Consider the following 23,621-nt stretch of genomic DNA (forward strand, 5'->3'; position numbering starts at 1 on the left):
ATAAATTCCTGAATTTAGTTTGGAAACACAGCTCAAGCAGAGGAGTGTAACAATATAAATATACATTTCTTTCAGGGAAATCTTAACATTTGGGACACGCAGCTCAGCCACTTCAAAATATACTTTGCCCAGAATTTTTTTCCCCTGGTGCTGCCACTGGGCACGATATGGGGAGGAGGAAATAAATAAACAACACTGCAGAGAGAGGGAGGTGGTGCCGTTACACACCTTTGCAGTTGTAAATCATCCTGATTAAAAGTGCTCCGTGACAAACACAGGTCCTCACTTCTCCCACCCAAGAGGCAGATTTCATTCCCATTTTAAGGTTGCCCCAGCCCTGAGTGCTCACTGGAAGGACAGATCCTGAAGCTGAGACTCCAATACTTTGGCCACCTCATGAGAAGAGAAGACTCCCTGGAAAAGACCCTGATGTTGGGGAAGATGGAGGGCACAAGGAGAAGGGGACGACAGAGGACGAGATGGTGGGACAGTGTTCTCGAAGCTATGAAGATGAATCTGACCAAACTGCGGGAGGCAGTGGAAGACAGGAGTGCCTGGCGTGCTCTGGTCCAGGGGGTCACGAAGAGTCGGACACGACTAAACAACAACAAATGTTCAATGCCAAGCGGCCAGATTACGACTCCTTCATCCACTACTACCTCTGATATCCAGGAGATGGCAGTCAAGGATCAGGGGCTCCTGTTTTTGTCAGAGGAAAGAATTCTCTTGGAAATGTATGCGAAGTATGTATATTACCCTCATTACTAATTTGAAGTATCCAAATTTGAAGCATCCTTGTTATTAATTTGAAGCAGTTGCATACATTCGTGATGCCCTGTGGAACAAATCTGCAACAGAAACCGAAATTAGTATAAGAAAAATCCTCCCAGCTCAGGGAAATGATCCCAGCGAGCGAAGGGAAGCAGCTATGGTCACATCTGCACAATACATTCACAGCAGTGCCAAATCACTTTAAACAGTCAGAATCCTATTCCATTATCATCATCATACTTTTTGTACCCCGCCCATCTTACTGGGTTTCCCCAGCCACTCTGGGTAGCTTCCAATATACAGTGGTACCTCAGTTTAAGAACAGTTCCGGTTTAAGAACGATTTAGTTTACAAACTCCGCAACACCGGAAATAGCGTCTCGGTTTGAGAACTTTACCTCAGTCTAAGAACGGAATCCGAATGGTGGAAGGAAGGCCTCATGAGGGAAAGCGCACCTCGGTTTAAGAACAGTTTCAGTGTAAGAATGAACTTCCAGAACGGATCAAGTTTGTAAACCGAGGTACCACTGTGTATAAAAACAGAACAAAACATTAAACATTAAAAAACTGTACAAGACTGCCTTCAGATGGCTCAAGGGCCAGATTACTCCATACCCCCAAACATTTCTCCGATAAAAATAGTGACGTCCTAAGGAAAAGTGGGACATTCCGGGATCAAAACGGAAACCAGGGTGGCTTCTGTAAATCTGCAATTTCCCCAGGAAAATAGGGATACTGGGAGGGTCTGTTGAGGCTTCCCAAGCTGTTGCCATTGGCTACAGACTGCCTGTGATGTCACAAAAGCACTTGGCAGCAGAGCGGTTATAAACAAGGGCAGGGATGCCAACCTGAATAAAATATGGGGGGGGGGGGGAGAGAGCAGGTAAGCCCTGCCCCAGATAATCAATCACAAGACGCAGTGCATGCACCATCAACTGGGGGGGGGGGGCTCAATTATTTCATTGGGGAGCTGAAGACCCCTTGGGCCAAAGCAGAACATAGCTGGCAACAGCTGTGACCTTCATCATTCCTGGGGTTTTCTTCCACTTGGAGGCAGTGTGATAGGAATTTTATGGTAATGTTCATAACCACACATACATGGATCAACACAGGAAGACCAACCTGGAACCATTTTGATTCCTAAACTGACCAAATCCTTCCTCTGCAAGGTCAAACTGGAAAAGTCTCCCCATTGTCTCTTTCCTCACAAATCCTGTCTTAAGGACACATTTAAGATACAAGGTGTGAGCCTGTGACCTGGCCCAGGAAATAAGTATTTTACCACTACAAAAGAATGGCCAGGCTCCCCAGGAAATCCAGTCAAGTAACCTGCCAGACAGGAGATAAACAAGGACAAGAGAAAAACAACATTGAAATTTCTGTGATGTAGGTGGGATGTATCTGAGGGGTGGTCTTAGGTTACACCCCTTCTGTGATGTATGCATAATGTTTCTGGGGGTGGTCTTTCTTGGGGGTGGCAATTTCAAAAGTCTTTACAAGGCCTTGCGCACCATTTTTCTGGGTCCCTCCTCCTTTCCTGCGTGTGAGGGGAGCACCCTGTTGCAACAGTTCAATAAAGATCAGGCTTACTAGCTGCTTTGCTTCTCAATATTCTCTGGTTGGCCTCTGTTATTTTCTCCTATCAATAGGGAACCTATGTAAGGACTCTATATGGGCTCTTGGATACCCCATAAGGGAAGAAGGGCATATTTTTATTTACAACAGCGGAGAACTGGTGAATGCAAGGCAGCGATCATTAGGTGGTGGGATGCTATGGAGTGATACTATGCCAAGTTTGCGTCCTTCAAGCCTGCTGATATATCCCAGGTCGGAAGCTGGCTGGTGTTTAGCAATGAGGGTGGCCTCCTTCCACCTGCCTTGCTCCACTCTCTGCTTCTCAATGTGTATTGTATTGTTTTATGTACTGCGGCTTGCTGTTGTTTTACCGATTATAGTTTAGATATTATTGTAACTGTTGAGTGGATTTCTGTTTAACTTTTATATGTTGATATTACAATTTTATACTATTCTAATGATTGTTGATGGGACGCGGGTGGTGCTGTGGGTAAAACCTCAGTGCCTAGGACTTGCCGATCGTATGGTCGGCGGTTCGAATCCCCGCGGTGGGGTCTTTCGGTCCCAGCTCCTGCCCACCTAGCAGTTTGAAAGCACCCCTAAGTGCAAGTAGATAAATAGGTACCGCTTTATAGCGGGACCAAACTGCGGGAGGCAGTGGAGGACAGAGGTGCCTGGCGTTCTCTGGTCCATGGGGTCACGAAGAGTCGGACACGACTAAACGACTAAACGACAACAACAAACGGCGTTTCCGTGTGCTGCGCTGGTGCTGGCTCGCCAGAGCAGCTTCGTCACGCTGGCCACGTGACCCGGAAGTGTCTTCGGATGGCGCTGGCTCCCGGCCTCTTAAGTGAGATGAGCGCACAACCCTAGAGTCAGACACGACTGGCCCGTACGGGCAGGGGCACCTTTACCTTTTAATGATTGTTGAATGTTACTTTTTTGATGGAGGTTGCCTACTTTAAAGTTATGTTTTATTATCACATTTTTGTATTGCATTAGATTGTTATAAAAAGTACAGTTTTTGTTTCTTCAGCTTGTAAACCGCCTTGAGTATTGTAAGATAGAAAGGCGGTATACAAATTAAAAATGATGATGATGATGGACCTAGCGGAAGCTGGCAGATGCATTCGGAAACCTCAAGGCTGAAGCAGGCCGATGTTTGTGGATGGAAGCTGGTTGAAGTTCAGCTTCGGAAGCTGGTCCAAAGAAGCCGGGGGCTATTTGTGGGTTGAAGCACAAAGGAATGGAGAGGGAGTGATAAGCAAATGTGTCTACCGCATGGGTAAGCAAACTAAAGCCCTGGGGGCCAGATCCGGCCCAATTGCCTTCTAAATCCGGCCCATGGACGGTCCTGGAATCAGCATGTTTTTACATGAGTAGAATGTGTGCTTTTATTTAAAATGCATCTCTGGTTTATTTGTGGGACACAGGAATTCATTTATATATTTTTTTCAAAATTTAGTCTGCCCCCCCCCCCACAAGGTCTGAGGGACAGTGGACCAGCGCCCTGCTGAAAAAGTTTGCTGACCCCTGGTCTACTGTATTCATATTCACAGACGTTGGCCGGTGTATGTTTGCGTGAGCGACTGGCATGTTTCGACACGATCCTGGTATGTATGTGCTCAGATGTGACGTTTGGAAGGAAACTGATCCATGAAAGGTGAATTGGTGTGTGAATGTGATGTTGGATATTCATAAATAGATTAAACCTGTGGGAACTGGCTGGATGAAGTCAACGGGTGAAGTCACCAGGCTGAAGTGTCTGGGTCATGTTGCCAGATAGATGCCATTCCACTCACGACCCCTGCATTTTGCTTCCAGGGATGTTCAAAGCTGCTGCGATTCTCTCAAGACGGCAGAGGCACCAGCGGCAGCGGCAGAGGCGCAGGAGGAAGAGGCTCAGACGGTGAAGGCGGCAGCGGCAGCGGCGCAGGAGGTAGAGGCTCAGACGGCAAAGGCTGCAGCAGCAGCGGCAGAGGCGCAGGAGGTAGAGGCTCAGAGGGCAGAGGCAGCAGCGACAGAGGCGCAGGTAGTAGAGGCTCAGTCGGCAGAGGCACCAGTGGCAGCGGCAGAGGCGCAGGTAGCACAGGCTCAGACAGCAGAAGAGGCAGCGGCAGAGGCGCAGGTGGTAGAGGCTCAGACGTCAGTCCAACTCTGTTACAAAGATGTCTGCAAATGTGTCATGAAGGCTGGATTTCAACCCTGCTGTGTGGAAATCCCATGCAGATGACCTCAGTGCCTGGAGAAGACAGTCAGTTCGTGCATCCGCAACAGTGACCAGAGGAGGAATGACTGCTGGGAGGAGAGCAGAGAGAAGAAATGGCATGATGCATCTGCAGCAGCCCAACAGGACGCCTTCCACTGCTGCAGCTGCAACAAAACATGTCTCTCCCGTATCATTCTCCACAGCCACAGCAGTTGCTGTAACCAGGCCCTCCCAGTGTCCCTATTTTCCAGGGACAGTCCCAGATTTACAGGAGCTGTCCCGGTTTCTGGTTTGATCCCATAATGTCCCACATTTCCTTAGGATGTCTATTTTCACAGGAGAAATTTTGGAGGGTGTGGAGTTATGCGACCCCCCCACCCAAGCCAAGGTGATAAGTAACTACACCTTTAGAAGACATCCGAAGGCAGCCCTATATAGGTGAAGTTTTTTTAAAATGTTTCACGTTTTATTATGTTTTTATGTATGTTGGAAACTCAGGTGGGCACGGTATGAACAATAAAATATCACGGAATAAGCCGTCCTTGTTTTCATCGGAGAAACGTTGAAGGGTATGTGTAACTCTCCAGTGGTTTGACTTCGCCCCAAAGGCGCACTCCTCCACTGACAGATTCCCGCATGTACGTTTGGAAGGAAACTGATATGTGCATCTTGTTATGTACTGAAGTTCTCACCCTGGGCCAGCAGGGGGATACTTTTCACTCAGGTCCACATATGCAAATAAGGGGTTGAAAGTGACGTTCAGTGACTGGATAGTTACAGAAAGTGGTTACTGTTGCGTTGTAGTGGAGCTCTCTATATAAGCAGGCTGACTGAAACCTTGAGTTCTGTTCTGGCCTGTGAATAAAGAATCGCTGTGTCGTCTGATATGTTCGCCCACAACTTAACACGTTTCATGAATACACGTGTCCACCTCACGGGCAGGCTGGAGCCACGTTCAGCTGAGGCGCCTGCGTTCGCAAGGGGTTAGACTGAATGACCCTTGGTGGGGGGGGGGTGTTTTGCGTGTGTCTATAACACTTATTCTGGCGTGGGCGCCCTCATCCCCTCACAGCCTTTCCCGTCCCCTCAGCCCCGCCAAGCCGCCCTTCTTCGCGCCCAGGCCCAACCCCCTCCCCCTCGACGCAGCGACGGTTGCCGCCGACTCCGGGCGCCGATTGGGCTGCCCGCCGGCTCCTCCGGCCCTGATTGGCGCGCGCCTCTTTCCTTCCTAACCCTCCTCGGCCCGCCTCCCGGTCCCCCCCTCCCCTCTGCGGGCGGGCGGGCGGGCGCGCGCGCGGCCGGCGCTGCTGCTGCTGCTGCTGCTGCTTCTTCTTTCTGGGCGGCCTTTCGCCTGGTGTGGCGCGCGGGGATCCCCGAGGCGCCGTCCCGCCTCCTCCCGGCCGAGGAGCCGGCATGGAGGAGAACCCCGCCTCGAGCCCCCGCGCGGGAAGCCGGCCGGGCGGCTCCCACAAGCGCTCGGCTGCGTCGGACGAGGAGCCGCTGCTCGACTCTGAGGCGGCGGCCGAGGACGAAGACGGGCCGCCGCCGCCGCCGCCGCCTCTTCCTCTGCCTCGGCCGCGGGAATCCCCTCAGCCGCCGCCCGCCGAGCCGCTGTCGTCGTCGTCTGAGGAGGCGGCGGCCGCGGCGGCAGCCGGAGCGGCTCCCGAGGGGCCTCCTCCGCGTCACCGACGCCCGCCGCCCCACCACCACCACCACTCCCCGGGACACAGGCGGCGGCGGCGGCGAGGCGGCAACCGCCTCCTGCTGCTCGGGCCCCTCATGGACGGAGGCGGCGGCGGCGGCGCGGGCGGGCTGCTGTACCCGCCGCTGGGCCGCGACGACGAGGACGACGACGACGACGAGGAGGGCGACGACGAGGAGGACGACGAGGCTCTGGACGAGGAGGACGGGCCGGGCCGCGGCGGAGCGGGGCCGCTGGCCAGCAGCGAGAGCGCCGGCAGCAGCGGGCTGTCGTTGTCGGGCGGCGGCGGAGGCGCCCCGGAGCCTCGCAAGCGAGCTCGGGGCTCGGGCGGTCCGGCCAGCCGCGCCGCCTCCGCCACGTCTTCGGTGGGCGGCGGCTCCTGCCGGGGCTACGAGGTGGTCCGCGAGCTGGGCCCCGAGGAGGTGCGCTGGTTCTACCGCGAGGAGCGCAAGAGCTGGAAGCCCTTCATCGGCTACGACTCGCTGCGCATCGAGCTGGCCTACCGGGCCTGGGGGCTCCTCGAGAGGAAGGCCGCGCCCGCCGACCAAGCCCAGGGGGTCGCCGCAGGCAGCAGCAGCAGCAGCAGCCCCGAGGCCTTCGAGCCCGGCTCGCCCGGCATCCCTCCCTCCGAGCCCGTCTGCGTCCGCGGAGGCCTCTACGAGGTGGATGTGGCCAACTCCGAGTCCTACCCGGTCTATTGGAACCGTAAGTCGCCGCCGATGCCTCCCCTCCCTCTCCCTCCAGCAGCATAGCAGCCAAATCCCGGGGGGCGAGGCCCATTCGACCCCCACAATGAAATATCTTAGGGGCCCGGCCCCCACCCCCACATCGTGGGCATTGCCATTCAATGACAATTGCCATTCAAATAGGCTGTGCGTGTGTTGTGTCATGCGATGGATTAGGTGGGGCGGGGCTTGCCTTGTTTCATTAGCCAGGGGATGCCTGAGGAGCTCAAGTCCCGTTAAACCCGGTGGGGTCTGGCTTCAGAGGCAGCCTGCCCGGGAGGATCGGGCCGGGACCGTGGTGCTACCGGTTCCTCCCAGGCACGTTGACATTGGCAGCAGGTTCCACCAGTTCTGTGATGCTTGATTCTCAAGGCTCCTAATTTATTGTTTAAAGGAGGCTCACAATGTCCTGCCTGGAGGCTTGCAACATAAAAAATTAGGCACGCCAAAGGATGGATGCTCAGGGACTCCTGGATCCTTGGGCAGCTGTCACCTTCCTTTTGCTCTGCTTTCATGACCATTTTATCAGAGACCCACAGTCCTGAAGTGTTGCTTAACCCTTCCACTTTTCTCCTTTTCCCTCCTAAGCAAGCAATGTTCCAAACCAGGTGTGGGGAACCTTTAGTCCTCCAGATGTTGCTGAAGTGCAGCTCTTGGAAGCATGGCAAATGACCTGGTTGGAAGAAGGTTCTAGTTCTGCAGCATTTGGAGGGCCAAAGGTCCTGCACCAGTTTTAAGCATTTATCAGCACCCTGCCTTGATACTGCATTTTCTTTTTGTTCAGCACCCTTGCCGTAAGGTTGCATTGTGCTTCCCTTCTCCATAATTTTCCTCCTTAAGCATTCCTTTATCTGCTTCTCACATGGCTTATGCTTACACAGACACACACACACACACACACACACACACACACACACAAGTTATACATGTCACAGGGAGGTCCTGTGCCTGCTCTTTTTTAAGTCAGCTACTTCCTTCTTACTCAGTTGGTACCTGTTCTTATGTGCCCAGATCGCTTTTCTAGGCAGGAAGCTAAATCATAACATCTGTACTTAACCTCATACTCCCTTTTCCAAACTACACTCCTGCTGCTCTGTAGAACTATGATTTCTATTCCTGTACACAAATTTCCACTATCATGTGGCTCCTCTCTGCCCATTGCAATCCTAAAGAGATGGCTTGCATTTCTTTCAAGCTCCAGCCCTTTTGCACTCCTTGTGAACCAGCGGTTCTCAACCTGTGGGTCCCCAGATGTTGTTGGACTACAACTCCCATCATCCCTGAGCTCTGGCCTTGCTAGCTAGGGTTGATGGGAGTTGTAGTTCAACATCTGGGGACCCACAGGTTGAGAAAGGCTGCCTGAGTGTAAACAAAAGACAGGTATGGCAGTTTGACTGGCTGTCATTCACTGATCCCAAGGCCTGCATGTACTCTGTCCCTAAAAATGTTGTTAGAATGCTGTGCCAACGTAAGATAAACTCTGCAGTAAGAAACTGATTTGTATTTGCATTCTTTTTACTCTGCATAGTCTTGTTTGCAATGTGTATTCTTTTGCATAATTGTCTCTCTTCCTGGTGCCACAAGTAGTGGCATGAAGTTTTAGAGAAAGTCTCTCTTAACTTGCGAGATTACACTGGGGAGGCATTGCCCATACACTTTGCAGCTATAAGGGCAAAGGGTTGCCCTTTGCTTTTCTGGGAAAACAGATGTGTGATCAGTATTGCATTCTGAGACTTCTGTGGAAACACAGTCTGGATTACTCCCTTTGTCTGTTCTGCTCTACTTTCAACTGCAGCTTCTTTTCTTTCTCTCCTTTCTCTGGAAGTATGTATTATTTTAGGCAGATTTAATTAAGAATGTGGTTTTCAGAACAACAAGCAAATGAAAATTACAAGTTCTTAAGAAACAATACATTGAAAATGAATCATTACGTCATTTGCTTAATAACAATATAAGTGGAAAAGTAAAGGGAAGGAAAAGGAACACACCCTAGTCTAGCACCATCTTGCTGTCCAGAACCTCCTGCAGGGCAGCATAAGTTTTCTTGCCACTTTATGGACCAGGAGTTACCAGAACTTCTTGTTTATGTTGCAAGGTTAATTTTGAGTTTGCATGTTTCTTGTCCTTCATTAAGCTGCTAGTGCTTTGTGAGCCAAACCCAGTAATATAACATCTTTAGTAGGAATTAATTAAGAAATTTGTTTTATCCTGCGGACATGAATGCGCACTCTTGAGTTAGGGTTAAAGGCAGCTGAGACTGAATCACTTAGTTTTGTCTCTGCCTAACGGTGGAGCAGGCATGCACAATCCTGTTAGCCTGCGGTATCCTTAAGGTCTATGAATGTCAGTACCATCAATCATTATGTCAAGAGGAGGGGTGGATGATGGCTCATGCAGCCTTCACTGGGCAGGGAATGAATGAGACAGCACCTTTCTTTGCTTGTCTTTGCACAATCCAGGCAGAGTGAAGAGGGATCTCTTTATTTTCCCCACTTTGCAGACTGAATATATTCTTGTGTTCTTACCAAAGTCATCTATACTGGGTTTTCTCCTTAGGCAAATGCTTTGTTTTGCCTGAAATTATCCATAGGCAGCCATGTTTGTTTGTTCATGTATCTGCCCTATTTGTGTATAAAGTGGGTGTGGGTGTTTGTTGTTTACATCATAATGGATATGTCGGTGAGGGCAGCTAAATTCTCATCTTTCTTAGCTCCCCACAGTGCATTGCGTTAGCCTCTTTTCTCCCAACCCACCATGACTTTGCTGAGAGAAAAGTACCTTGAGTTAAATGCTGTAAGGTGGTAAGGCAGTGGGAGGATTTAGGTGTTCTTGCCCACACACATCATTTGAAATAAAAATCAAGCCTCTGTCCCACTTTGAGAATGGGGCAGATGTGACACACTTAGTTTGCTGCTGAGATTTCTGTTTGCAATGGTAATGCTGCCCCAAAGACCACACAAGTTGTGTCTTGGCTAGCCCAGACATTATTAAACTAGGCTAGCATGTGTTTTCATTCTCATTTTTAATTTAATTCTTTAATTTAATTCTTTGATTACTGGGTAAAAAAAAAAGTTGTTTTAGGGTTCTTAAGTTTTGCCTGTGAGTTCTAAATACACTCTTTGTTTATTGGCCTAAACCTTGTTAGTCTTGCACTGCTAAGTGTCTATAGAATTTAACTGATAATTTTAAAAGCTTGGTCTCTGCATCCAAGGGACAAAAAGAGACCCAGACACCTTAACTGAAAGTAACTCCATGATTTCCAGTTGCCTCTTGGATTCTTCCACTGAAAACCAGAGCTTGGTGGTTTATAACACTCGTTTGTACATCTTGTTGGATTGAACCGTTTATTCACAAACAAGTATCTAGATCTTCATCTACTGTCTTTATCCTAAATTGCCTTCTGGTAGAAGACCAGAACTGTTGTTTACAACTGTGGTCACCATATAGTTCCACCACCAGCTTGGTTATTACACTGTATATTAGTCTTCCTTACTTGACACTTTTTTTTTATCTCTTCCTTTGTGGTCAGCAAGAATACATAAGAAATATATATATATTGTGCATAATTTTGCACTGGGGTCAGATGATTTTTAACCCTGATTTCAGCAGAGAAAAGTTTTAACCTGTCACCAGAGACCGCCTACATCTCAGAAGCCAGATAAGGGTCCCTCTGAGCTTCCACTGGTCAAAGACTGGGATTTGCATCCTTGTTGTAAGTGTCACATATGGAGAAAGGGCCCTTATGCACTATCTCCATATGCTCCGCTGTCCTTGTTTAAAATCCCCTTTTGTAAACAGAATAAATGAGGAAATAAATGAGCAGTTGTATGAACATTTGCACAGATTCTGGATGCAGAATGTGGTTTCCCTGGTGCTGAGTGTTTGAGGCAGAGCACATTCAGCCCTGACAGTGCTCTTGCTTTTGCAGCCATTTATCTGCTGGAATGGAGTGGAGAAAATGGACCTTATTGAGTAATTTGCCAGTGGGTAGTTGACTTTCTTGGCATGGATACAGGAAGATCAATTGCTTTAATTTTTCCTGCTGTAAAGTGTAGGAACAGCAAGAAAACAAAAGCTTGGGAAAGGCAGAGAAACAGTAAACATAAAGTAGAGAGTGAAAATGGTGGCCTGCTGTGTTGCTTTTCATTTTGGAAGTAATTTCTCCTTCTCATTAAATCTGGGTGGCAGATGTTTAAAAAAGTAGCATATGCTGTTCACAGAGGGATTTCCAAACTCTGGGGAGAGAGGTTCCTGGGTGCCGGCATCAAAAGCAGCATTGTGTTCAGAGCGGAAGTAAGCATTTGATCTTGAGAAGATTAAGGGTGTTGACAGAAAGCATCCCAGTAATTTAAAGTAGTAGTGACCTCCTTACCTTGGGTAGCTCTTTGTGTTTACTGAACTAAAATGACAGCTGGTGTAGTAATAAGTAAGGTCTTTTTCCTCTGTAGGAGTCTCATAGTTACTGTATTTTTCGCCCTATAGGACGCACTTTTCCCCCTCCAAAAATGAAGGGGAAATGTGTGTGCGTCCTATGGGGCGAATGCAGGCTTTCGCTGAAGTCTGGAGAGCGAGATGGGTCGGTGCGCACCGACCCCTCTCGCTCTCCAGGCTTCGCGGACCTCAATGCAAGCAGCGGGAGCACTTCCGCTGCTTGCGGAGAGTTGCCTGCATGCCGAAGCCTGCGCGCGCTGAGCTCAGCGCATCCAGGCTTCGCGAACCTCTCCGCAAGTAGCAGGAGCGCTCCCGCTGCTTGCAGAGAGTCCCCTGCATGCAGAAGCCTGCGCGCGCTGGGCTCAGCACGTCCAGGCTTCGCGGACCTCTCAGCAAGCAGCAGGAGCCAGTGCTGGGCTCCCACGGCTTGCAGAGAGCTGCCTGTTTGGGAGCTGGGGTCGGGGGAAGCTCGGGCCTCCCCCGCCCCAGCCCCGTGCCTGGGGGGAAAATAATTTTTTCCCCTTTATTTCCCCCCCAAAAAACTAGGTGCGCCTTATGAGACGGTGCGTCCTATAGGGCGAAAAATACGGTAGTTCCTAGTATCACAGCATAATTGTACTTCGGTAAGCCCTGCCCTGCCCTGCCCTGCCCTGCCCTGCCCTGTTCTGTTGCGGAATCTTCCTTCCTTCACGGGTCTTTCCTCTCAGATAAGCAACTTGAGACTGCTTTTAGCAGGTGACTGCTCAGTGTTACTCATCTGCCACTTGTCTTACCTGTTCTGCTTCCCAATGACTCTACCTTAGGGTGCCCTTCACCATTGCTGCAAGCTTTAACAAAGCTCCAAGAGCTGGTCTTTACAGAGTGTGAGTCTGAGGATTAGCATTAAGAAAATCCCCCATGCAAGCTCCATTGAAATGAAAGGAGGATGCGCTACAGTGGCATTTTGTGACAGAGGACATAGGACTTCATATAACAATTCCCTGTCTGCAGTGATTAGGCCCAGCTATGACCCAGTGCTACCACCAAGTGATAGCAGTGGGGCCAGCTCAGGATCAAGTTGATCCCAGGCAAGTTGGGCCCCTCCCTGCCCCCCCCCCAATGTCCTGGTTTGGAGCATTCTGTTGGCTACTACTGGTGTAAATCCCACCAATACTACTTGCACCTGGCTGAGCGTTCAGGGGGCAGAACAAGGAGTTCTGCACTGGCAGAGCAACACTGATATTGGTCCATGGACAGAGGCCAGGATGGCAAAGGTACAGCTCCACCTGATCAAACCCCTGGCAAAATGCAAAGGAGGGGGGTGGATTCCATCCCAAGTCTTAAGCCAGGCATAGGCAAACTCCAGCCCTCCAGATGTTTGGGACTACAATTCCCATCATCCCTAGCTAACAAGACCAGTGGTCTGGGATGATGGTTGTCCCAAACATCTGGAGGGCCGGAGTTTGCCTCTGTCTGCTTTAAGCAACATCCAATATAAAACTGAAACACAAAATACTGAAAAATTCAGTGCTGATTTTTTAAAATAGTGAACTATGCAGATTGTACCAATGGCAGAAAGGGAACGTGGCCTCATCATAATAGCAAGTTGCCAAAATTTACTTTTCTCTTGTAAAGCTAACGCAAAGTTCCATTTTTTAAAGACAGGCATTTCCTTTTACATGTGTTTTGTGGGTGGGTAATGCTGCTGTGTCTGATGTCTTTAACAGATTTGCACACAGAAGACACACGTGTGAGATATGTTTGTGTATAACACAAAATGGTTGAAGAAGGTTGACTTAGGGTTTTCAAAGACATCCGGAAAGTATAGTTGACACTTTAAAGTACTTTAAAATACTGAAACCTAGACTATTTGAAACCTACTTTGCCACTTAGCTGTGTATTTACGTTCTCAAGGCAACAGGGCCCATAATGTTATCGATTCAAGTGGAAGCAAATACCTTGGAACTGCAGGGCTGCCAGCCACTTTAAGAGTGGGATCATTTAGCCCCCTGCAAGGCAACTGCAGTCACATTCTGACAGATGTGATAGATTTTGCCCAAACATCTTTTTCTCTTGCATTAACTGCTCTGCTATATCTTAAAATATACTGTGTTTGTCACCTTTACAGAATCTGAGAAGATCCCTGTGATGCGTGGGCAGTGGTTTGTTGATGGCACATGGCAGCCACTAGAAGAAGAAGAAAGCAATTTGATAGAACAAGAACATCTCAGCTGTTTCAAGGGGCAGCAGTTGCAAGAAAACTTTGACATGGAAGTATCAAAACCTTTAGATGGAAAAGAGGGTAAGGGATGTCTGGATCAGTGGTCCTGCCTCTTGTTTCTTTTTATGATAGTCTTAACCTTTTGTGTACATGTTTGATGGTATGTTTTGCATGATTAGCCATTACTTGCTTCAGTCTCTTATTATTGTTAGGAGCATAGGAAATTGCCTTACTCCAAGTTGTACAATTGATCCATCTAGTTCAGTATTACCTACACTGACCAGCAGCAGCTGTCCTGGATTTAAGATTTTCCTGCCCTACCTGACGAAGTCTGGGGTTGCACCTGAGTGATGTTTCTTCCCCAAAGCACGTCTCAAAAACATCATGTTTTATTATGCATTATTTTGTGTTACAGTACCATAAATACACCCACCCACCAATAGAGAACTTCCTCGTTTTCAAACCATTTTCTTGCTTCAAGTTGAAGTCCTCCCAGACACTTGGTTTTTTTTGCCGCTGGAAACTTTTTAACCATTTGAATATTACTATTTTTAAATCCAGCCTATCAACCAGGAGAGACCAAAAGATACATATTTCTTAATTTTGGGTCAGTCCAGGCTTGGTAGAATCATTTTCACTTTTATTCTTTCAGTTGTTTTGTGGTCAAACAAAATACTGTTTAAAATGGCCAGACTGATAAGTCTTGGCATCCCTTCCATTAGGTTCGGAATAATCACTTCACAGGAGTAGAGTGATTAGTAGAATCAGCAGGCCATACCAGTCAGTTTACTGGTTAAAAATCAGTTTGACCACAAGTATTCCATGAAGCCAAAAATGCTACTGTCCAGGTGACAGCTTACTTTCTATTGGTTAGCAAGCACGAGTGTGAGAGCCCCTTGCCTCTAGCCCCATTGCAGCCCAGGGCCAAATCAAGTAACACAGTAAAACTGCTTTTAATGACCACCTGCTGTAGCAGCAGGTATCACCAAACAATTCTTTTTGTGGATAATTTGCTATAATTTTCTTAGAGTTAGTATCACTGTTTCACAAAACAGTTAACTAATTTTTTTTCAAATTGGTATAAGTATCAACAATGCATTTTTCTAGAAAAATAGATGCACCGCTGTACAGTGGTACCTCAAGTTGCAAACGCTTCAGGTTACAAAGTCCGCTAACTTGGAAGAGTTACCTTGGGTTGAGAACTTTGCCCCAGGATGAGAACTGAAATTGTGTGCCGGCAGCGCAGCAACAGCAAGAAGCCACATTAGCAAAAGCATGCCTTTAGATAAGAACAGTTTCATATTAAGAACGAACCTCTGGAACGAATTAAGTTCGTAACTAGAGGTACCACTGTACTCACCACAAACTTGTAAGTGCCACACTTTTTAACAACAACAACAAAAAGGTTCAGGTACTGCATACCCTTGGGTACTCCCTGGAAAAAACCACTGAGTATCAAACTTGTTGACAGTTAATGTTTCCTTTTTGTTCTCCTAAAGTCATTGCTTTAAAAATACTTGACTTTTTTGATAATATTTGACTGGTCAGTTTGACATTGCTGCAATTGAGTTGTTTATCTTGTGCAATAAGACCCAAATGCTTTGGGCAAGACAAACAGCAGAGCTCTCCCCAAGTTTGAGTGCCCTGGACAGTAGTACAGGTTTGGCTGTATGCATTGCATCACCCTGCTTATTTTAAAAGCCTTTGGAATTATCAGCACAACTATTTATCATTATTTAAGGTCTAAGTCTGTTACTTTGCCAAGTTGTGGCCTTAGGGATGGGCTCCTGCTAGAAGAAAAGCGGGTGCTGACCATTTGGTTCCTCCTCTAGGGCTGATGCCCAACAGCAAAGTAAATGGTTTGTTTGTACTTGCCATTTAATTTCCAGTAAACAAAATATTTTGCAGATTTAAGTCTTGGTTTGACCCTGACTTTTCAAGATTTGCACTAGAAAACAAAGAGTTAAAAGTGGGAGTTTGGGCAGATAGTACAAAATAAAATACATCTTCAGAGTACTGTGGAAGCTGTACAGTGATGGTGCTAGACACCTCTTTGAAAAGGATATTGACTGCCCTGCCTCCAAGCTAATTTCTCTGCATTGGTTGTAATGTTTACTTGGCGTCTGTGCAAGATTATGTTCCGTATATGGGTGTCAGTTATGTCTGGTGGCTGGGGATGATTACTCCCACCTCTACAGTTAGAACTGAGTTAGACTATTGTCAAGTGGCTATATCTGAAGCAACAGTAGTGGCTGTCAGGACTACATGGGTGCGGCCACATTGCTCCCCAGACTTCTGAGCACATGTGTCGCTGCCACTTACTGATAGTGGGAGCTCAGTGTGGATGCCATGGCAGAAGCCAGCCCAATGTTCCGACTGCTGAGTCTGCACTGTGCTTGCACCATCTCCCAGTTCCTTTTTCTTCTGAATGCTACTAGAAGCCAATGTTTGTGCCCTCCATAACTCTTTAATAGTTGGAAGAAAGTCTCATTAAGCATTTGCTGGTAGATTATACTGGCAGCTCAACCATAAATGAGATGAAAGGAAATTTATACATTCTAATAATAATTTGTGAGACTAGGAGGAATGCAAGTTTTAAATATTTTTCAATTCTGTTGTGTTTGATTTTTAAATAATTTGTTTGGCTTACGTTCTTCTGGACTATGTAGGTTATAATAAACTTTTTGAGAAGTAACTATTCTTAGGATACTTTAAAAGTCTTAAAAGTGAACTTAAGGCAGAGATTTTAGCAACTTCAGAAGAAGAATATTAGAGCCAAGAAGAATATTAGTTTTGTAGTGTCACAGTGTTCCACATTCCAAGGTACTCTTGGCCTTGGAAGTTGCAATTCTTGGAAGTTTCCCAAGAATTCAGCCTTTCCTTTAGAAATCTGATAGTTGCAACAAATTAGGAGTGATCCTCTATGGGGCTGTGCACAGAGCAGCTGGGTCATGCCAAATGGAGCCCTTTTAGAATAGATAAAATCCTGCCAATCAATAGTTTGCTGAGGAAATGGAAGCAGGGAGGATCTAACTTCAATTCCCAAAAAGGTAATTTATGCAGTTTTGGAAATGATCCCTCTGCATAGCACCACTTCTTGTTGTTGTTACTCATCATTCATCATTTTATTTGTATGCTGCCTTTCCATAGTTAAAACAGTGCTCAAGGCGGCTTGCAACATGACAAGGTTTACATAATTACCAACATAACAAAAGTTATAAACAACAAATAAAACACATCAAAAAGTACACAACCAAATGGAAAACAATTTCCACATAAATCATAAAATCTAAAACTAAGAATACAGCATTAATACCAATCACAATTACAAATGACATAGATAAAAAATAAAAGCTATTTAAAAACAAAAAGAAAACAAAAACGGAGCCTTCTCTGCCCAGCAGCAGCAGCACTCCTTTATGGAGCCTGTCAGGCCCCGTCCCAAGCCAGGTGGAGAGAAGAAGGGCAGGACCCTTCAGGCTCCCAGCAGGTCCGTCCTGTTGTTGTTGTAAGTTGAATTTATATACCGCCATATACCCGGAGGTCTCGGGGTGGTTCACAGAATAAAATCAAAATATAAAACTACAAAATACATAATCAAAATAAAAACAACAACCCAATAACCCCCCCCCCCAAAAAAACCCACATTTTAAAAGGGTATAGGAAGTCAGTCAAATCAGCCAAAGGCCTGTTTAAAAAGGAACGTTTTTGCCTGGCACCTAAAGGTGTATAATGATGCCAGGCGAACTTCCCTGGGGAGAGCATTCCACAGACGGGGAGCCACTGCAGAGAAGGCCTGTTCTCATGTTGCCACCCTCTGGACCTCTAGAGGAGGAGGCACACAAACAAAGGCCTGGGAAGATGATCTTAGGGTCTGGGTAGGTTCATATGGAAAGAGGCGGTCCTTGAGGTATTGGGGTCCTATAGGTCAAAACCAACACTTGGAATTGTACCTGGAAACTAATTGGTAGCCAGTAGGGTCGGACCAGGATCAGTGTAATATGCTCAAACCGTCTTGCTCCGGTAAGCAACCTGGCCACTGAATTCTGCACCAGCTGAAGTTTCCGAACTGACTTCAGAGTCAGCCCTACATGGAACGCATTGCAGCAACCTAACTTTGAGGTTACCAGAGCATAGACAACAGTAGTTAGGCTATCCCTATACAAATAGGGGCGTAGCTGGGCCGCCAGCCAAAGCTGATGGAAGGTGCTCCAGGCCACTGAGGCCACCTGAGCCTCAAGCAACAGGAAAGGATCCAGGAGTACCCCCAAGTTGCGAACCTGCTCCTTCAGAGGAAGTGTAACACCATCAAAAGCAGGCCACCCATCTGGTGTAGGGAACTGCCCACTCACCATACCTCAGTCTTATCTGGATTGAGTTTCAGTTTGTTGGCTCTCATCCAGTCCATTATATAGGCAAGACACTGGTCCAGCATTTCCATTGCCTCACCTGTAGATGTCAAGGAGAAATAAAGCATATTTGTTGGATTGGAGAGAAGGACTGCAAATAGAAGACCTGTTAACATGCCCATTTCCCACCCTGCTGAGTCCACACATGAAATACGCTTCTTCTCAACCAGTGCCCCATGCAAATACTGAATGTAGAGACTTGCACTTATTACCCAAAACCTAGGAAAATGCCATTATTTTGTTAAAGTTGTCTATATCGGAATCATTTATAGTTTATATTGTTATCTGAACATACTAAATGATAGTCAAGAGGCTGACCAAATTGCCTTGCCATTTATCACAAATGTCTAAGGATAGGCCATAGACAGTTGCAATTTTTGTTTGACATTCATTTAAATAAAGCACAAACAGTAATTCCCAATGGCAAAAGCTGGTTGTTAAATAAAGTTACAGGGCACTAAATGAAGTATGTGAAGCAGGGTTGTGAAGGAAGCAAGGAGTCCACGGGGTGTTGCAGTTGGACTAATGCAGGAGAGACCCAGGTTCATAATCCCTCCTCACCATAAAGCATACTGGCTGGCCCTGCACCCGTGACAGTCTCTCAGCCTAGCCTACTTCATAGCTGCTTGCGAGGCTGAAAGTGTGGCTGGGCTGTGTATGCAGCCCTGCACTCCTTGATGAGAGTGGGATGAAAATGTACGAACTAGATAAACAGAAACTAAAATAAGGAGATAGCACTCGTGCCTTTCCTGTCAGATGATCTTGTTCTACAGTTCAAGGAAACCCATCACTGGGAGAAGGTCATTCATAGTTCCATGGAACATTTTGCAATATTTGTCCAAGGTCAGTTGACTGCTGTCCTAACCTTAAGTGTTACGCACTTTGAGCTATTTCTGGAGTTATTTTGTTCATTACAAAGAAACAGGGACACACATGACACTCTGCTTTTGCTGAAGCGTTTGAAGGACTCTCCCCCCCTCCCCAGCCTTAAGTAGCTTTGCTATATGTAAATAGGGGAGATGGTGTCTCTGGCTAAGTGCTGTTACCTGTGTACACAAGTGGCTTTTATGTCTCTGGCAACTAGTATAATGGTCTTTGGGTCTAAAGCAGTGGTTTATTTTCCAATGGACCGCCTGAAAACTGCTGCAGGATTTTTAACTGTATTTTTTACAGAAACTGGACCGCCTGAATGAAGCTTGCAGACCACTAGTGGTTTGCAGACCACAGTTTGGGAACCCCTGATCTAAAGTATGCTTAGAATTCTGTTGTAAATCAAAGAGGATATTGCTCAGTTAATGTGGTCAGCTCACTTCTGTGGTAGATATTACAGGAATTGCGCTTTGTTCCTCCTAGATGCTCACGGGCAGGTGAATTGTGATTGGAGTGCAGATGCCTAGTGGGAAACATGATAGCTAGGTCCTCAGAATTGGCCTCAGAGTGAAAGAGCAGAAACCAGCTCTGTTTACGTCAGTGTTTGCAGCAGGGGAAGCGTGGAATGACTTTTCATTCATGAGCTTCCATTTCTCAACTCTGCTGTGACCAGGAGCAGCCCAACATACTTTGAAATAATTTGCACATTATGCACATTAATAATAAATTATTAAGCACACAAAATCAGCATTCCTCAAGTGCAAGTTGTCTATGTGCAATTTTTTATCATAGGTAAATAAACAATTATGAAATAAACATCTCTTTCTGATTTCCTCCCCAGTCTGGGGACTGTCTCATACTGTAGAACAGATACAGATAGGTAGCCGTGTTGGTCTGCCATAGTCAAAACAAAAAAAATTCCTTCCAGTAGCACCTTAAAGACCAACTAAGTCAGTTCTTGGTATGAGCTTTCGTGTGCATGCACACTTCTTCAGATACAGTGCATGCACACGAAAGCTCATACCAAGAACTGACTTAGTTGGTCTTTAAGGTGCTACTGGAAGGAATTTTTTTTTGTTTTGTAGAACAGAGTTTAAGAGTAATTAAGAAGACACTGGGTGGCTGCCTCTATTTTAAAATTGTGAATAAAGGCAGATAAAATACATTAATGTTAATCTACAGATTGTTTTGAAATGGCAATATCAGAAGGCACTGGTCTTCTTGCCTAACTATTTGTAGTGGCATTTGGAATACAGCTCTGTCCACTGTGCAATGGTTTTACGACTGTGTCATGAAAAGGCGTTGATTCCCCATCCAGCTCAAAGCCTGTTATATGGGCAGCATAGATAACAGAAGAGTCCTCTCAATAGATCTTGGGGCAGGTCAGGAAAGTAGGTGGTCTATATTGTGTCTACAGTCCAAGTTGTTGAGCCTCAAATCTTTGAATTATGCCTAGAAGGCCAGTGAAGAAACCTTGAGCTCTGATGTAATGTGTTCCCATGAACCTAGTCTCCTTTAGGTAGGGTTGCCATACAACTGGAATTTCCGACACCCGTCTGGGATTTCAAGGGTAAGATCACTTCCCAGGTAGATTTTTTTAAAAAATGTCCAGGGTTTTGTTTTTTTGGCGAGCTGAGGTTTACTGGCCGAGCAGCGATTCTGTCACAGAAGGAAGGGGCAGCCACGGCGTTGTTACTTCTGGTGCCGTGTGTATGTCTGTCCTCCTCCTCCTCCTCTCAGTGGCCTCCAGGCCAGAGCCCCTGTAGGCTTTGGAGCCACAGAGCCACCAATACTCCTGGCCTGCGCCGCTTCTCCGGAGGCTGGCCGTGGCCTGGGGAAGGCCAGCCTGGTCTTCCAGGAGGAGCGCCTGGCCTGTGCCATGAAAAGAGAGCAAGAGGCCGAAGACAGCAAAGGTAAGAGGGATTGGAAGGAGGGGGTGAGGAAGGGGTCAGCGGCAGGCAGGGGTGAGTGACAGAGATGTGGGATGGTGGAGGATGCCCTAAATATGGGGGGGTTTCCGGGTTTTTGGTCTTCGGAATATGGCAACCCTACTTTAGGAGTGGGCCCCCCAGAGATGCCTGCATTCCTGAGCAGCATAATCATCCCCAAGAAAGAGATTGGGGAGCAGCAGCTTACCTGTTGTGTGATGTGTACTAAAAATTACTTTGTTGTATTTGCAGCAGGGCTTAATGGCCTTCAGGGGTTCCACTGGGAGTAACCTAATAGTACGGTGGTACCTCGGGTTACATATGCTTCAGGTTACAGACTCCGCTAAGCCAGAAATATTACCTCGGGTTAAGAACTTTGCTTCAGGTTGAGAACAGAAATCATGCTTTGGCGGCGCGGCGGCAGCAGGAGGCCCCATTAGCTAAAGTGATCTTCAGGTTAAGAATGGACCTCCGGAACGAATTAAGTACTTAACCCGAGGTAGCACTGTACAGGTTTGGGCAACATGCTCGGGTTCAGCAGAACACATACCTTGAGCTGGCAAGTTATAACTGCTACATCAAGGCTTCCTAAAGTTCTGGTAGTCTAGGACCAAATTGATATGAGGGAAACTCTTCTGTAGCCCCAGAAATGCTCTATGAATCAGAATCCAGTTTGGCTGGCGGAGATTGTTCTTGAGGTAGGGTGGAGGAAGTGCATTCCTCACTTTCTCCTGCTGATTTTTCTTTGCAACTAAACATAACCTCCTCCCATGTGCTTATTAACTCCTTAAATGCATTTTGAGGATTATGCACATTCGGTACTGAAGTGCAGGCTTTTCCTGAGTTAACACTGAAGACACTTTTGCTCATAAGCCTGATAAAGTTAGAGTTTGCAGGAGGAAAAATTACACACACACACTCCGAGGATCCCACTACTGTGTTACTGTATCTGTTGCTAATGTAGGCATGCCTTCTTGTTGGAAGAAAAGAAGGCCAGAGCATAAATTCATGCAGAGACTCATTGAATAGCCTTTTCTGAGCTTTGGGAGTTGTGGTACATCTCTGCAGAAATAACTTCTCCTTCCCCAACCCCCCATCAAACCTGGTTAGAAAAGGCAGCTGGCTTCACATCAGCCTTTCTGTACATTGCTTAAAGCACACTGGCAATTCTTGTGGCACACAGTTTTGGCATTAGGGAGCTATTGAGTCACAGTATGTCATGAGGGGGTCATCCTGCTGTGTACAGAAGAAGTTGTGCCTTCCTCTTGAGGCTTTCTTCGCTGGACTGGTTCTGTCAGTTAGTTGCAACCTGCATCTGCCTTACTAGTCCTCATCCTCAAAGGCAGCAGAACCGAGGAGCAGAGACGGAAACAAAATGTATCAAAGTCCTTCTGAGTACCACTATGTCTGGTCTCTCCCCACCAAATAAAAAGACTTTAAAATCTGGTCTTGTGTTAAGTCTAAACAGAGACTTCCAAATAATGGCTTCATTTTAAAAATGTACGGTGGTGTTCTGTGTTTCAACTCTGGTTCAGTTTGACTCCCTGTTTGAACCCCGACTGACCTTCATGGTGCTTATTGTTCTCCTGTTTCTTAGGTGGGGCACAACAGCTTCCTCTTGATCCCTAACTTCCCACTTGTGAGATACCACAGCATTCATTCACCTTGTGATGTCCCTTCCCACACTGAACAGCACTGGCATCTACCTGTGAGGGTAAGGTAAGTCCATCAAATCACAGCACAGTAATTTCAAGGGGTATCACTTCTTTCAATATCCTCATTGAATAGCCTGGAAGCTATAAAATGAGTATTTGAAAACATCACAGTGGACTTGCAGTTACCCCCACAAGGAAACTCCAGTGCTGTTCAGGAATGGAAGGCTTGTTTATAGACAGTGCATGCTGGGATGCATCTCTCTCTCTTTCGTAAAATCTGAACAGTAGGCAGCTTCTGCTAATCTAGCCACCAGTGGCCTTTCCTCCTGTTCTAGAGGGGGCACTTAGTGATCACTCTTAGGCTAGCTCACATTTTGAGTCCATTCTTTTGAGTTGTACAGTATTACGGTCCCCCCAAATATTGTGTGCACATGTATCTGCGAACTCAAAAGGTACTGGATGGGTCTGTCTGTCTATCTATCTTGCTGTTGCATGCCTGTCATTCTTCTATGCTTTGAATTGAGTTTTATTTGCACCAATAAGCATTTCATTAAAAAGTTGAGAAGATAAAACAATGAATAACTAAATTCCCTAGAAAGGCAGTATTCTTTTGTTTTGCTAAAATTTGTTGCAGTGTTTTTCCTATGCATATTGTCTATGTTTGTTGCGTTTATTTAGCTAGTGATGTGCAAAATCCGATGATGCCCCTTTTTAAAATTTCACTTTGAAGCTCGGTGTTTCGGTGTTTTTGCTTTTAGTTATCTACCACCTCCCTCCCTTCTCCCTCCATTCTCTGTTCAAATGGAGAGGATATAAGGAGAATACAGAGGCTGCAGGGCTTAAACGCAAGTGGTCTGAAGGTACAGTAATTGCAGATTTGTATTCTTGTCCTCTCCTTGCCTAGGAAGCTTTCTGTTGTAGTTCATGTCTTTCAGTGTAGTGTTTTAGATAACCACTTGCTTCCCCCTCTGCATGATGCTGCTACCCTCTTCCAAAAGGAGGAAGAAACTGTGGATCTTAGTGAGTGGATCAGTGCTTTGTTTGTTACAGAGAAAATTAGAGGCTGACACTGCTGTCTCTAACAGTGTGTACTAACAATTCATTAGGAATTTTAAATCACTTTTAAAGCATTGTTTGCTTCAAAAAA

At 46.6% G+C, this 23,621-nt stretch overlaps 1 protein-coding gene and 1 long non-coding RNA gene across 6 annotated transcripts in view; both read left to right on the forward strand.

Annotated features, from left to right (window-relative positions):
• Positions 1–3,477: 3,477 nt before the first annotated feature.
• LOC310839870 lies at positions 3,478–4,228 on the forward strand. Its single transcript, XR_014561692.1, has 3 exons — positions 3,478–3,630; positions 3,905–3,958; positions 4,170–4,228. It is a non-coding gene; the product is annotated as an uncharacterized lncRNA (long non-coding RNA).
• Positions 4,229–5,896: 1,668 nt separating this feature from the next.
• The window catches only part of DDHD1 (DDHD domain containing 1), a 38,903-nt gene continuing 21,178 nt past the window's right edge, over positions 5,897–23,621 (forward strand). The window contains exons 1-3 of one of the 5 annotated variants that reach the window (XM_083732392.1): positions 5,897–6,961; positions 13,520–13,693; positions 23,233–23,334. In XM_083732392.1, coding sequence (XP_083588518.1) covers positions 5,968–6,961; positions 13,520–13,693; positions 23,233–23,334 — 1,270 coding nt within the window. In that variant the 5' untranslated portion in view covers positions 5,897–5,967. The remainder of the gene's footprint in view (positions 6,962–13,519; positions 13,694–23,232; positions 23,335–23,621) is intronic. The other 4 variants (XM_083732395.1, XR_014562516.1, XM_083732394.1 and 1 more) reach the window with 4 other exon arrangements.

The sequence above is a fragment of the Podarcis gaigeae genome (assembly GCF_964106915.1).
Source record: "Podarcis gaigeae genome assembly, chromosome: 1".
NCBI lineage: Eukaryota > Metazoa > Chordata > Lepidosauria > Squamata > Lacertidae > Podarcis > Podarcis gaigeae.